This window comes from Xylocopa sonorina, chromosome 7 (genome assembly GCF_050948175.1).
Source record: "Xylocopa sonorina isolate GNS202 chromosome 7, iyXylSono1_principal, whole genome shotgun sequence".
NCBI classification, from domain to species: domain Eukaryota; kingdom Metazoa; phylum Arthropoda; class Insecta; order Hymenoptera; family Apidae; genus Xylocopa; species Xylocopa sonorina.
Genome location: NC_135199.1, coordinates 12,294,065 through 12,309,356, shown reverse-complemented (window position 1 = coordinate 12,309,356; position 15,292 = coordinate 12,294,065). Strand labels below are relative to the sequence as shown.

The window sequence follows — 15,292 nt, the reverse complement described above, 5'->3', positions numbered from 1 at the left end:
CGTACGAGGGGCTAGGGGTCGCGCTGGTGGGGCAGACAAGTTATAACAGGGGTGGGTGGAATCGTTACTAGAACCGTGCGGCAAGTGCGCATGCGCGAGGGGATTCCCCTTTGTCCGCGTGTCGCGTTCGAGCGAATGGAGTTGAGAACGGAGAGAGAAAGAGAGAGAGAGAGAGAGAGAGAGAGAGGGGCAACGCGAGATCGAGTAAAACCGAAGAGGGGTAGAGCGCGGGGGTCGCTACGGCTCCCGAAGGAATTCGCCTATCTCGCGACTTTTATTATACGCGTGTTTGCCAGGCTCGAAGTCTTCTTCGCCCTTGGTTGCAGTCGACTAGAGTCGTGGCGCACGTTCCGTGGGCGGATTTCGTTTCGCGTCGAATTTCGGAATTTTCGAGACGATTCCGATAAGTTGTTCCCCTCCCCGATGCAGTTCGCAGAGCGCTCGGCCAAAGAGGTTGGTCTTTAGCGAGTCGTCTTTTATATCTGCCCCGTTTCATCGAATGATGGAGTTGGTGAAGAGGGTACGACAACATTTTTAAGAGCGGTAACGATTAACGCTGTCCAGCCGCGGCGGAAATAACGAGGAATGTCTCTCCGTGGCTCTCGTCGCCTCAATTTTTGACTATCGACCAGCGCGGAAGCACGTGGGCGGATTATAAAGTAGAAACGTTCGACCGTCCGAGAAAAAAATGGAGCTGGTACGAGATGTTTATTTTCCATGGCGATGCAGCAACAAGGAGAGAGATAAATGGTCGCGATAAAACCGCGCCCTTCGAATAATACGGATTAGATTTACGGTGAATTTTTCCCGTGGCCAGCCCCTCTCCCGGGTGCCACAAAATTCCCCGGTCCATCGTTGATACACATCCATTGGTGGACATTATCTATTTAACGGCCAGGCGAGAGCCTGGCGTTCGCCTTGAACTCAATAACACCGTTACAGGCCACAATGAACTTGGTAGACCTTAAATTAGCGGTTAAACATATGTAGATGGAATGATGCTCGAACTAGGCCAGTAGTCTGTTTCTCGTCAGAGTCTCCTCGGCGGAGTAAGTACGTGCGCGAAATAAATTGGCCAGGTCACACTCCGGTTCAAACTTGCCGCCACCGGCGTAATAATCGAATGAAAACATTTGCCTCGCGCGATTCAAGTTTACGCGCGGCCCATTCACGTCCGTGACTTTCGTGTAATAATATCATTTCCACGGACGAGTGCGTTCAACTTTACATGCGCCTCGTCCTGCCGCCGACCCACCGTTTCCGTTCGATGAAGCGATAATCCCTCGACCAATATGTACAGGTCCTGGCCGTCGCGCGCGGATCCGACGAGGGAGACGGCCAAACACGTTTCACTCACCTCCCGTCGAAGGTTAAACACCTTCGAGCAGTAAATTCCGAAATATCCGGAAGATTCTGGAAGGTCGGTGTCGCGGATGGTCCCAGCGAGGGCGCCGGAACGAAGGGTGCCGTAGCGCGGCGGCTGGGGAAGGGTGAGCCAGGGTGCGTAATAGGAACTAATATCGTAAAGCCGCAACGTGCTCTGATTAAACATTATGCGGATCCTAACGTTCCTCACTGCGGCTCTAGTCGCTCCTACTTTCACTGCTACCTACGTCCAACATCTTATCCGTTCCAATTGCCTCTTTCAATATAGGCGAACGATTCTTGTCGCGGTAGATTCCCGCTTCTTACGAATTAGCGCGGATCGGAAATCGGTAATCAGAAAATCAGGGATTCGAGACGTCCACGATTCCGAGTATCGCCAGTAGTGTGGTAGGCTGCCGCGATTTAGAAATAATCCGAACGTGAGTTACGCTCGTCGAACACGATATTTAAGCGTTAGGTATACACAGGCCGATTAAAAAGCATCGGCAAGATAAGGGCCGACGATTAGTCAAGGCTGAGGAAGCACAAGAGACGGATGGTTTTTTTCAACGCGCACTGAAAAGAACATTTACGAGCTCCGCTGAGAGACTACCCAGAGTAACTCGAGATATAATTTAAGCGGCGTTTTAAACAACTATTCGAACGGCGCACGGCCAGCGAGGAACATAAAACGTCCCCGTTCCGGGGTGCTGCTAATGAGCAATAATTTCGCGAACGTGTCGGTGGAGCTCTCCTCGAACTTGTACCGCGTCTCGTCCCGGTTAGAGGCGTCTTTCGGCGGCCGTTACGACACTCCACGTCGGATGTTCTAAATTGCGTGGCCACGACTTTTATTAGCGGAAAGAGACAACCCGTGGCATTTGCATGTAACAGTGGGGCAGGAGAGGGCTGCTGTTGCTGCTGCTGCCCGTCGAGGCCTCTGACCGGCTGGCGGAGGAAGTGGAAGAATGTCGGAAAATATGAGGGTGGCTGGGAGAGGCGCCTGTGGGAGGAGGAGGAGGGCAGCAGGAGAAGACGGTCGGCAGGGAATGTAAGGCCGTAATTAGAGTTTTAGGGGTTCTATGGGGTGGTTGTTCGCGCTGCTGGCCCGTTACGGAGGCGGAGCCAGGCGGTACCAAGAGGGGACGCGAGCCTCCCTTACGGCTCTTACGAGGGCAGGAATGCTTGCCAACAGCATTCTAATACGTCATTCTTTATTGTAAAATTAAAATTTAATCTCGCAGCGTGTATCGGGGCTCCCCATCTAGCGAACGCGGGCGAGATTACGTGTATTTTAGGATTGGCTCGTTGCCGACTGGTTTATTTTTGCAAGACTCGGTCGCCAACCGTTGCACCGGGGTGCTCTCTTAGTTTCGAGCGACGAGAATTATGCGCCATGCAATTAGCGGATCCACTCTTTTCCAGTTGAGAAACGAGCGATCCGGGGAAAACCGCCATGAAGGTGCATACTATTTTTGGTATTGTTCAACGAAACTGTGTAGCGTCTCGAATAGTCGATGGAGAAAGCCGCACGTGCTAGTGCGTAACTGTATACTGTTTTTCGAATTCTTTCAATACTAGGCTCGAAAAACGCGGGTTACGCGTAGCGACATATGCCAATTACTTAACGCGTTAATAACGTGTCGCAATCGACGAGGATGTATTGAATTTGCTAGCGAGCATCGACGATTCGACGACTTTGCGTCACTTCCAGTAACATTTGCAATTCGGTCGCGCAGTCGGTGATGAAATTCGCGCGCTCTCCTATTGCATTCGCATTACCGCGATTTCACGTGGTCGAATAATGGAAATTCTTTCCCACGCGCGCCGCTACACTCTCCGCTTTTATCCTTTCCCCCTTTTTTTTTCGCCCGCCCGACGAAATGGAAAAATTTGTACACGCATCTCGTCTTTCTCCGGTCGTCTTGTAAACAGCCATAATTTCGCTGTACCGTTCGGTGGAAACAAATGGAATAATCGGCGCGACGCGACGCGACGTCGCGAGTGTTCTTTTCGTGGGGAACGCGTGTGTTTTGGGGTGGTGCGCACAACTCGTGCCGCGTCAGCCGGGTTGGACCTCTTATAAATTTCGCTCCCAAGGTAACTTTACAATTTCGAGGGAGATTAGAGCCTCCTATTGCCGGAGGAGGAATAGCTGCACAGTCGGCCGCCATGTAGATACGGTTCCACACACCGTGAAAGGCACCGCCATGTCGCGCATCTGGGCAGAGAGCCGATCTCTCCGGTTTCGCTGGTGTTCGCTTCTATGTGTACGCGTGTGTACGGCTGTGTACGGTGTCCCTACCGGTTGGATCCGTGTGCGTGAGGCAGATACACGGCAGATAATGGGAGGCACCCTTATGGATGACGTTTGGGTTCCACCGGGAACAATGGAGCGGACTTCTCCCCTCTCACCATCCATCCTTGTCGGAATCCTTTATTACCACCCCGTATATATACGAACGGTATATCCTCATATATATCCACCCTTTTTCTTCCACACACCCTTGCACGCGCGTCGAAGCGCACAGGTACGTACGCTCGCACACCGTAGCGAAACGAGCTGCCCAACCAATCGGGATTTAAGCCTATTGCCGGTCCTGATGGAAGCTGGCCGTAGCTACGCACACTCACGCGTGACGAAGGAGTGCGTGAGCACCTGTACGCATGGCCTCCCGCGAGATCGTTTCGCCATTTACCTCTTGCTTCTTTTTTTTCTTTTCTCCCCTCTTTCCTCCTTTTTCTCCTCTCGTTCCTTCGCCCCACAGATTAAAGACACCCACGTCGCAACCGCTCGCAGCCCAACGTGTTTTCCTCTCGCTTCTTGCTCTGGTTCCCCTCGAGAATGTCTGAACCGTAAGTCAGACGAACCGGACGACGTATGTACGCGGGTACATATGGGATCGGTAATTTTTAAAAGCGAACGCACCAGCCTCGAGGCTGCTTTTAGGCTAGCTGCGGACGGACGAACCCTCGCGTCTACTTCCACGTGAGATCGCAACCATCCCTCTTGCCTTTTGTCGCGCTCAACACCGTAAATAACCGCCACGGTTACTAGGATTATTCGAGGCGGGGGTACAAAATTCGCGATGTCGATGACGAGAGTATCACCGCGACAGGAAATTCGAAAGAAGCGTACTTTGTCCGCCACCCACGCGTCCACGAGCGTGTATTGTCGAGCTCCGCTGGTACGCCATTGCTACCCGGCCGTAGAATCCGGAACGCGAGCGACCGACTGGTTTCATGAATAGATAAGGTGCTTACGCAGCTGTTGAATAATGGCGATCCTTGTTCTCACGTCTCTCTCGCGGACATTTCGAGCCTGTTACTTCTCTCGATCGTTTGCCAAACGGTTGGATAGAGTGGCTGGACAGGCTCGGAGCGGCTGTGAATTATCGCAAAGCTTTCGGTCGGCGAATGGAGCACCGAATCGTGTCAACGTAATTTTCATAACGAAACGAAAAAAAGCCGCGGTATTTAACACGAGCGTGATCGTTTCGTCGCGCACGTTGCGAGGTGCCGTCGATATTCGTGCGATAGACGAAGTACGTACGCGCTCGAGAGGGTCCAGCTCGCTGGTCTCGCCGAAAGTGTCAACGAGGCCCGCGGCGACTTTAACTTTTAATCACGTCCCCGTCCGTCCGTCGTCTAAAAAAAGCCACCGTACTGACCGGCGACTAATGTATTCGGATACGTGACATCATATAGCAGATATGCTGTCCGGCTTCGTCCGAGGAATTCCATAGACAATGTCGAGGGGGTGACGGTGGGACGAGGGGGTGGAGAGGCAGACGGAGGGATCCCGCGAACGAAAAAGCAGCAGCGCCTAGTTTGACAACAGTCGCAAATTGTGGTGCGGCTGGTGGGACGAGGGCGAGGGCGAGGGCGGCGGCGTTGTCCCTCTTTGTTCGAGCGGCCGGGTCTCCACCGGATCCATTCATAAATATCTCAAAACGGCTTAATTTCGCGGCACTGCGGGCGAATAAAATCTCGAGCCGGTGAAAAATGTAGACAGCCAGCGCTAACGGGGGAACGGGAGAGAAGATACGGCCCGAGCCACGACCCACGAATCGCTTGATCGTCGTCTCGGGTCACTGCAGCCTCCGCTAGAGAAAGACCGAACGAGTCGGATGGCTCTTCGTTCCTCTCTCCGGTTCCCTGGGAGCGACACCGGGTTGGGAAAAATGGTCGCGATCACTCCTCTTTCTCTCTCTCTCTCTCTCTCTCTCTCTCCCTCCGTTTCTGTCCGCCCATCTATCTCTCGCCCTTTCCAAGTTCCAAGGCGGGCATGCGCGATTTACTCGGCTAATCCTCGCACTTTTTTCTGGTCAACTTACGGTCCCGCATAGATATCTAGCGAGCATAGACGCTTTCCACGGAACCGATCGCACCCTTTTAGAATTATCGTCCTCATTGATTCTTGATGGTTCTTTTTCGATTAGCCCCTCCCCCATGAGATCGCCTAGCATTCGAGGTATGCGTGTACGTGCGTGCGTGGAACCCGTAGAAAAGGAATGCAGGTATAACGGCTGATCGAGGAAAATACGCGGCCCGTCGCGATCCTGACGCAGGAAAAGTCCCTCGGTGGCGCGCAGCTGCTCGGAAGGACGCGAGAGTGAAAACGCCCGGGGCAGGTTGGCGAGAGGAGATAACCAACTACGCGGCCAACGAGATTCATTTATGGTAATTTTATGCGCGCCGCTGATCACGGGTGATTATTGTAATCGGTACACAAAAGGGCGCCCGTTTAAGTCTATTTATTTAATTTAAGCGTGACTGTTCACCCGTGTGTAACGACGGTGGCTCCATCTACGATCTAATCGCGTCTCGCGCTTTATACCGTAATATGAACGACTGTTGGCAGGTTCACGGACCGTTTAACAGAAAAGGATAACGTCGAATAATTTATACCCGAGTCTCTCTGAAAACACCATCGGCCGTTGTTGTATTCATCGGTTTGGTATTTCACTTACGTCGGCTGGAATAAGGGAAAACGCGGAATAAAAATAAACCAGTGTTACTCATTCCATTAGTCAGTCTTTCGTGAGAATCCAGCGTATAAATAATTAACGAAGCGCTGCTGCACTCGTTTCGATTAGCCGAATAAAACGCGAACAGCCAACGTCGGGGCATGCGAAATTGATAAGATTACCATTGAATCGCTCTCCGGGCAAGAGATCTCCGTGATCGAGTATGGAAAGCATTAACGATATCCAGGAATGTCGATGCTCTCGGTTTACGAGATACGTTTCAATCGTCTGTCGACCGCGTGACAGGCATCCCCCTTGCCTGGTTTCCCGTTCGCGATCGGTGGCCGGTGTAAAACTCTCGTACTTATCCATGCAAGTCGAGTTTAGACATTCCCGTAGATCCGAACGAACCGCTTTCCGAACACGGAACCGCTCCGCGATTAAAACTCGATGGCGGCTGTATCTCCTCGCTATCCAATTACTCGACCGCCACGCTCTCGCCTCGGCGAGTATGCAGCTCGTGGAATTCCGAAGAAATTTTAACGAATCCCGATCTCGTTAGAAGCCGGTACGAGCTTCGGGGCCCTACCCGCGCGGCCGTAAGACGCGAGTTACGCGCGCTTTATGACTCATCCGCGAATTTACTCCGCGCGGCCGCGGCCCGGGTCGCTTTTAGTAGCGGAACGGACGAAGAAGGGTTGCCGCGCGGACGAAAAAACGAGCACGCTGGATACGTACGAGCGAGCTATACGCGCGTACATTCGTCCCTGTACATACACGCGTACGATGTACGTGTGCACACGCAAACGCGTGCGTATAACATTAGATCGGGTAGGCGACGCGGCGAACGAGACGCGTTTACCGCCCCGTGAACACGAGGCGCTCGGTGTTTTCGGTGAAATAATAACTCAGGCCCGCGTAAATAATGCGGAATAAAAGCGACAAGGTAAGTGAAACGTACGACGAATAAAACTCGGGACGCGAATTTACCGGGCGATCGAAGCTATTCCGGCTGTCAGTGGCCGTATCCCGTTTCCATTTCAAACTGCACGGCTCTCTCTCCCTAATGCCCCGTCGCTGCTTTCATCGTCCGTACCGGCTGAGCGCCGTTTCTATTTCCAGGCCCCCATGTCCGAACGAGGTGGACGTAAACCGTGCACAATGTGCCCGACGATAATATATTAATCGATTTACGTTACGCCCGCGCGGCCTTAATGCAACCTCGTCAAAGTCGCAGAAACAGTCGTTCGGTGTGTATCGTCGGTTCATGTATTATGTATCGCGCATTTGCCTACAGCCGAACGGCCATCGTGGATATAACGATTTCAGGGACCAGTAATCGCGACCGGATTCGTAATCAGCCGACTGCGGGAAACCGTTAGCGCTCGAGATATTCTCATTTCGATATTTCCAACCTAGAAGTATACGTTGCTGCCTATCCGCGTTTCTTTTTAAACGAGCCGTACGTTTCCCTCGCAACACTGAGCGAAAACTGAGGCCATACGCTGTTCGAATTCGTCCCTCGTTTCCGGTCATCGCTTTAGTTGGAAAATCATACATCAGGTTGCACGGTTATTACGATATCGTCGGCCAATTTCGACGATACGTACTTAACGGCGGTTATCGTTTTCAATTAACGTGCACGTACCCCGATTAAATGTCTCGTATTTCAAAACGCACGGTATCTGCGTAACTATACGTGAACTTCTAATTACATAGAAGCATTTTGACGTTAACGACGGTGTCGCGTGGGCAAAGAAATAAACGCGCGAAGCGCGCTGGAATTTACGTAACGAAACAAAAGCGGCTACGGTGATATCTAATGGTCGGTGAAAAACCGTTCGTCCAGCGATAACAGCCGAGTCCTGCGGTCCCGATAACACGGCCGTGCGAACGCGGCGACTTGAAATGGCCGTTAAAGCGGCGCGTTATTGTTTCCGAGCGCGTTTCCCTGGACCGGCACCACCAGAAGAAGCGAAACCACATGGAGAGAGTACGCGCGCGAGGCGCGCGCTTGACGTTTAATCACCCCTCCAGATTTACGACAACCTGGCCCTCTCTATCGGCGTTGCTATTGCGGTACAGCAGCCCCTGCCCACCGTTTCGTTCCGCCATCAACGGCGAACGACAGTTCGCTCCACTTGACGCCGCTCCCCTTCCTTCTGCGAGCCCCTCAAAATTATTACGCTTTCCCGATTGCAAATCGCGACCACGCTCGCGTTCCTCCCGACGACGCGTTCGCCGTTAGCTTTGGTCTTTCGCAGCCCGCTCGAGGTAGGATCGCGCGCGTGTCTCTCCAAGGACCAACGTCGTTCTCCAAGCCCTGGAAATGGGGTGGCGAGTAGAAGGCGGCGCGAGCGCGCGGAAACAGAGGAACGCAACGCGGATGATATTTTTTTCCGCGGCGTTGCACCTTTCTCTTTGTGATTGCGAATTCCCGCCGCGCGGCGCATAATTTGCGGCGATTTCCATGCGTTTTTCGCCAGGTTGCGCAACCACCCGGGCAACTGCACCGAGATATCGACAAAAACACGTCGAGGTATTCCCGCGGGTATTTAGCGGAGTTTCGCAACCGACGTTTCTACGATTGCCGCGCACGCGAATAAAAATATGAACGAGCGACAAGTATCGCGGACGGTGGAGCCGCCACGGGGGAGGATCGTTTTCATCGGTTTCCCGTGAGGTACAGCCCTCTCTCTCTCTCTCTCTCTCTCTCTCTCGATGGTCACGATGGTCAACCTGATACTGACGTTAACCGCCGTGGAAGCGATTTATCGCGTCTCTGGTTATCACGGCTGGCGAGCCGAGCATGGAAAGAAACCGAAGATCGGTGGATACGGCGCCGCGTGTGAACGTAGTAGGGTGTGTCCGGGGGAAAAATACGCTGGCCGAAGTCTCCCGATGTCCCGGCGCATTTTCTACCTGCGCGTTCGATCGTGATGTCGAATGCCTCGCAATAACATTTGAAGGGCCTCGAGCACGTCGACGCGGTGGTTAGAGCTGTCCAAACGACTTGAAATATATGATTTTTACAAGCACGTGTCATAAAAGCTGACCACTCGAATCTGTAAATGGGGAATAATTATTCTGGGCATTTATTTTATCAGTAAATATATTCGTCCATTGTAATTTTTCGAAAGTAAGCGCGTTAAAGCGTACGCTTGACGTTAACAACGATATATGGAATCGTCTTCCAGCCTTCTGCCTTCGTCACTGATCGCCATTACCCGCCAACTCTCCAACTAACTAAAACTATGAAACTCGTTCGAAGGCATCATAAAGCATTGGAAAGGAGAAGTTGTGAAAAATCCGGGAATACTGGAAAATGTCTGGAGCGACGAAGAAACGGCGGGCAAAGTTATTTAGCCCTAATAAAAGAGGAAACCTTATAACTTACCAATCCTCCATTAGTGAATCCATCTCCGGTGTATAAAGTTGGTTACACGGTCGAAGTTTCCGTGCACCGTAGCCCGCGAGAACGCCCTATTTCAGTCAGCGTATTAACCTCGAGTCCCCGAGTGGACGAGAGATAAGTTTTTCCCGGGAGAAACGATCGGGCGTAATCGAGGCGTTTAAAGTTCGATTCCACGGATTTGGTATAAATTCGCGAACTTAGAGGACAGCCGCGCGATCGGGGCGCATTGATAGAATCTCGGTAGCGAGGACGCGGCGCGGGGCTGGCTGGGGTGGTACGGTCGTCGTAGGGGTGGCGACGCGGTTGGGCAAACTTCCGCAATAACCCCGTCTGCTCGACGAACGGGCGATGCCGCGTGCGGCTACCGAAACCAGGTATTAAACTTAATATATAGCCGCAATTAGGCGCAGGCCTTCGCCCTTCTCGTTCGCAGGCCTTGTCGCGCACCGTGTCACTCAGCACTCGCCCTCTGCCAATATAGACCGCCATCTGTCAACTATAAACTCCCTTCCTCCCTAAATCACTCGCGACCTGCCGCTAATTAGCGGATATTCGTAAGCAGAGATCCGCGTGGATCCGCGTCAATCACCGTTACCGCACGCGTTACACGTGTCCGAGATGGCGAATTGAGTTTTAATTCGTGCCGCGACCGCTTTGATACGCGCGCGTACGCACGCGGTATGAACGAGTTCATTGTGTTCAGCGTAGCCAATGTTCCGCTCCTCCTGCGAACGAGCAGAGTCGCGTGAAAGTGTTCGAGCCACCAGCCTAGTACGATTGTTGTGGCTTCGTTCATTTATGATTAATGAATTATCAATTATTAATGCAGGAATTGTTATCGGGCTGGTAAGAAACATTGTGAACGCGCGGATGAATGGTCATAAACGGGAGAAAACGATCGTTGAAACCGGTAAGGAGGTTATCTATTGTGGAAGGCTCGCAGGCGCGTCGTATTACGCGTTTCCATTGTCATCTTTTTCATTAATAGCGTCGCGTGAGATTATCGGGGTTATCGGTGGACAACAGCGGCCGTTTGAAAATAACTCTTCATCGAGCGAATGCTTTCGCGAACATTTTATTCCACCCCGTAGGCGCTCCTCGTGTATCGCATAGGTTCTTCAAAAAAAAAAAAAAAAAGTTGCTGGATACATCCTGGATACGTATATCCGTGGAAGTATGAGTGAAAAAGGTATATGAATTATCCATCGACGAGAGCCAAACGAGTTTCACGCTCAGCTGTCAGCCTCGTCCGGCAGCTTCCTTCTCAGGGGTGGAAGCCTCGATTATCTATAAATTCTGCATGGACATTAACTTGATCCAGCGAAATTGTTGATAATACCCACGCTCAGCCGACGACACTCGTGGATGTTTATGGCGGCTGAAGAGTTCTGGGACAATCAGGTTCACCGGTGGCCGAGAGAGGCGAGGCGAGACGAGACCAGCCGAGGAGGGACCGGCAGGGAGGATGCAACGAAGGGTTTTCTGGCTGCTTGACTCGCCCCTGGCGTGATATGCCGCCAGCAGGATGGAATGGTTTTCTCTCCGGTTGCCAAGGTAACCTATGGCCCACCCTTCGAGCTTCGCCAACCCACCCTGTGGCTCTCTCCGGCTGCACCGGTCGCGCTCGTACTCGCTACGTGAGCGAAACACACGCGCGCAACCCAGCCGGAAAACCACGTTGCCTCTCGTACACGTATCCGCCACACCGACGAAAGACGGTTCAACAAACGGAGATTCGTGAACGCGTGCAAGTTCCTGACGGAGGCTGTGCGCGAGCGCGCCTACGGACCCGGTGAATCCTGCTCCGCACTGTTGCGAACGGCCATGCTGAATTCAATATCACCGTTTCTTGCATTCTCTTGCGATTTCTCTTGCGATTTCTCTTCTCTTCTTCTTCTTCTTCTTTTTGCACGGCTAGAAAAAGATGACGGAATAGGTCATGTCGCGCGTCATTGGTTGTTTTTCCCTGATGAACGACGGAATATGCCACGACACGCGTCGGATATTCATGAATCGAGAGAATTGAGAAATATAGCGACCGGGGAAAATTCAACGACTCTTGTGAGGGATTTCTGGTGCTGGAGTATCCGCGAACTCCGCAGATAGTCGTTTGTCCTCATTTTCGCGGGGAAACCGGCACGGGAATGGATTTTCTTCGAAGGACGAGCAGGGTGAGGCGAAAAGGGTCGCGTCGAAGATGGCTCCGGCGATGACGCTGGTGGTTATATTATTTTCGAGAATCAGTTAGAGGCGGTTAACGCGCGATTCTGAGACGGGAGTCGGCATCGGTCACAAAATCTTGCGCTATCTTTTATTGGCCGGTAGCGCGTATTTGCTTCATCAGGAGGCAATAATATGGCCACTCAGCGTCTTCCCGAGAATGATGGTATTATGGCTGACTGTTCATTGCGCGGTGGAACCGGTTTCTTAGCGACGAACTGAAAACACGAGCCCACCCTTCTGCGCCGCCGGCCGAAAGTAAAATTACGTTCGAACCAATTGCGAAAATTGCCCGTGAGAGGTTTATCGGCCGTCCATGGCGCAACCTGCGGCCATCTTCTCCTCCGACACTGCCACACAGACCTCGAATAATCGAAGCAGTTGTATACTTTGGAATATTTCAATCTCTGCTCGCGTAGTATTTCTTCGAGCTTTTAAACTCGCGATATTTACGATATTTACGATCTTACGAGGTAGACTCGAAGCGATCTCGTCGGTCCTACGAGGTCGTCATTCCTAATGGCTCCACTTAGCCTCTGTAATATATGTGGTGTATCTAATACCGCGACAGAGGCTAGCTTTCGAGTCGCATTACGACGTTGGTAAGCGACGTTGTACTCTCGTTGACTTCAACCGAAAAAAAGCAACGTCTTCAGGTAGACCGGTTAGACGACCAGATGACGAACGACAGTCCTTACCTGGTTAGCGTGGTCATGCAGTTCGATAGCTACCTAAACGCCATAAAAAATTCAACCGTGCCCTGCGCGTACCCCGTTTTACGACTTTGACTCCGTGCCCGGAGAAAGTTGGCCGTGCGCGAAAGAAAGATTTCCTGAAAAAAGGGTTCCTTCGTGCTGCTTCGCCGACAATGGGAACGCGAGACTTTTCCGAAACTTTCTATTTTTTCTTACTCTTCCCCCTTTCTTTTTTTTTTTTTGCCCCGTTCAACCCCTGCAATAAACTGACCGTCCGAAAGTGCGCCGGCTCTTTTCCCCGAAAGAGAAAGCGAGGAGAGAGTTGAGATTTGTGGCTCGAGAGGCGAAACGCAGGTCGGTACGCGGGAAAAATTGGACGTTACGTAACGAAAAGCGTCGTTCGTAATCGGGTAGGCCCTGTTTTACTTTTTCTCCGGGTTCGTTCGGACGAAGAACTCGCGCGGTCGAAGGAACGCGAAACAACTGCGACCGTTTTACTGCCGGAACGAGCGCAGTCCAATTCTTGCGCGGTAAAATTATGAGCGCCGACGCACCGATTAATATTTAACGACCGAGGAATTAAACGGACGATGATAATCACCGCACTGTTTCGGCGGACAAAACTCGTCTTCAAGATCGACCAGCTTCTGCGTCAGCGAAGGAACTTTTTTATTTTCGAACGTATATACCGCTAGTGAATATTATTTAATCAGCCAACCCTTTGCACTTCTTACGCGCTTACACGGTAAGTCAACAGTCAACTCGTTCTTCCAAATTCCGCTTTGAAACTGCAATCGTTAGTAAAGATCCGTTCTCGCTCGACGCTCGTCTACGAACTCGCGTATCCGTTCATTCCGGAGGGACAAGGAAGGTGGTTCTAGGTAAGCATATAACCGCGACAAGGGTTGACTGTGGTAGTGCAAAGGGTTAAAAGAAAGGCAAATAATCCTACATGAAAAAACTAACCTAGGCAAATCTGCGTTTCTGACGTTTCCAGGGCCTAACGGCTGTCCGAGGCGCAGGGGTCGACAGACGTACACGCGGTTCCAAACCCTCGAGCTCGAGAAGGAGTTCCACTACAACCACTACCTGACGCGACGGCGGCGAATAGAGATCGCGCACGCCCTTTGCCTGACGGAACGACAGATCAAGATCTGGTTCCAGAACCGGCGGATGAAGCTGAAGAAGGAGCTGAGGGCGGTGAAGGAGATTAACGAGCAGGCAAGGCGGGAACGGGAGGAGCAGGAGATGATGAAGAAACAGCAGGCGGAGAAACAGGCGAAGATGCAGCAGGAGCAGCAGAACGCGGCGCTGCAGCATCACGTAAGCGGCCTCGACAAGACGCAGAGCGATCTTCTGAAGGCGGTCAGTAAGGTGCCCACATAGGAGACTTTGCTAAGCCGTTTGTCTTTCTTTTAAAGAAGATACAAGAGACTGGACGCAGCCTAGACGCAGACATCGAAGCGAAGTAGCTGGTAAGGGGTCGCATAACGCGCGGAGGACCTTAAATACGAACGAACAAATTGCGAGAAACCACGCACCACGTTCTTCTTCTTCTTCTTCTTCTTCTACTTCTTCTCCTCGTTCCGCTCCCTCTTCTCGCGTCACCGGACGAAGATACCATTGGGGGACACTTCTCCTGCTCGATCGACCGGGAATAAGGTGTTCTCGCTAGTTTCTTTCCCCATCGAGTCGAAAGGAGAAACAGAGGGGGGAGGGAATTCGACTCGGAGCAGCGACGACGACGACGACGCGCCATTGTCCCTCTCTGACGAGATACAGTGTCGACGAGAGTAAGCGGACTCGCGAGGAACGAGGCGCGAATAGGCGCGTTCTTTCGTTCGTCCTTTTTTTTTCTTTCTTCCTTCTCGCGGAGAACGAGAAGAGTACGCGCAAGGAAGAATCGATCGCGGACCTTGGGGAGAGAGAAAGGGAAGAGCGTAGTAGAGACGCGAAGCGTGCGGAAGAAGCGAAGCAAAAAAGCACACCCTCGAGAGAAAAATGAAGAAAAAAAGAAATACTACTAATAATAAAACACACTACGTACTTATTTGGCTGGGCCAAAAGGAGAGACCTAGCCTGTGACTGATTCCTAGAGCGTATAATGTAATAAATTGTTAATCGGCCGCGCTGCGCGACGAGTCATCGCGATTGACGGGCGATGAACAGCGGGGATGACGATGAGTTGGCGTAATAACTGCCCGACGCATACAAACACGCGCGTACACGAAAGAGAGAGAGAGAGAGAGAGAGAGAGAGTGAGAGACAGGAGCCAACGATCGCGCGTCGGGAACCGACTAAGACTAGAATTAGTTTAAACGAGGCAGAAGCCGATGGATTAACGCCCGCCCTGCCGTATAGCAATGAAGACCTCGTGTACGGCAGCGCCGACGAGACGATCAATTAATACCAACGGAGAAGAACCGAGCGATCGTGGTGGTTGGGGGTATAATTAAGCGAGGCTGTCGAAGAATAACGTCTAATTGCGCTTGAACGATCGGAACGAAGGATAAGGGGGACACGAAGCTCGTTGCTCTCACCACCATCTCCGACGAGGAACACGGACGATCGCGGGCCTGATCTTTCAAATTTCCCTGCTCGAATCCCATTCGATTCCTCCACTCGCC

General features: G+C 52.0%; 1 protein-coding gene across 3 annotated transcripts in view; it reads left to right on the top strand.

The window, feature by feature from the left end:
- Positions 1-14,331, top strand: part of LOC143425270 (homeobox protein abdominal-A homolog) — a 31,804-nt gene extending 17,473 nt beyond the window's left edge. The window contains exons 3-4 of one of the 3 annotated variants that reach the window (XM_076897950.1): positions 13,636-13,988; positions 14,087-14,331. In XM_076897950.1, the coding sequence (XP_076754065.1) occupies positions 13,636-13,988; positions 14,087-14,137 (404 nt within the window). In that variant the 3' untranslated portion in view covers positions 14,138-14,331. Of the gene's footprint in view, positions 1-13,635 lie in introns of all 3 variants that reach the window. The other 2 variants (XM_076897951.1, XM_076897949.1) reach the window with 2 other exon arrangements.
- Positions 14,332-15,292: the final 961 nt, after the last annotated feature.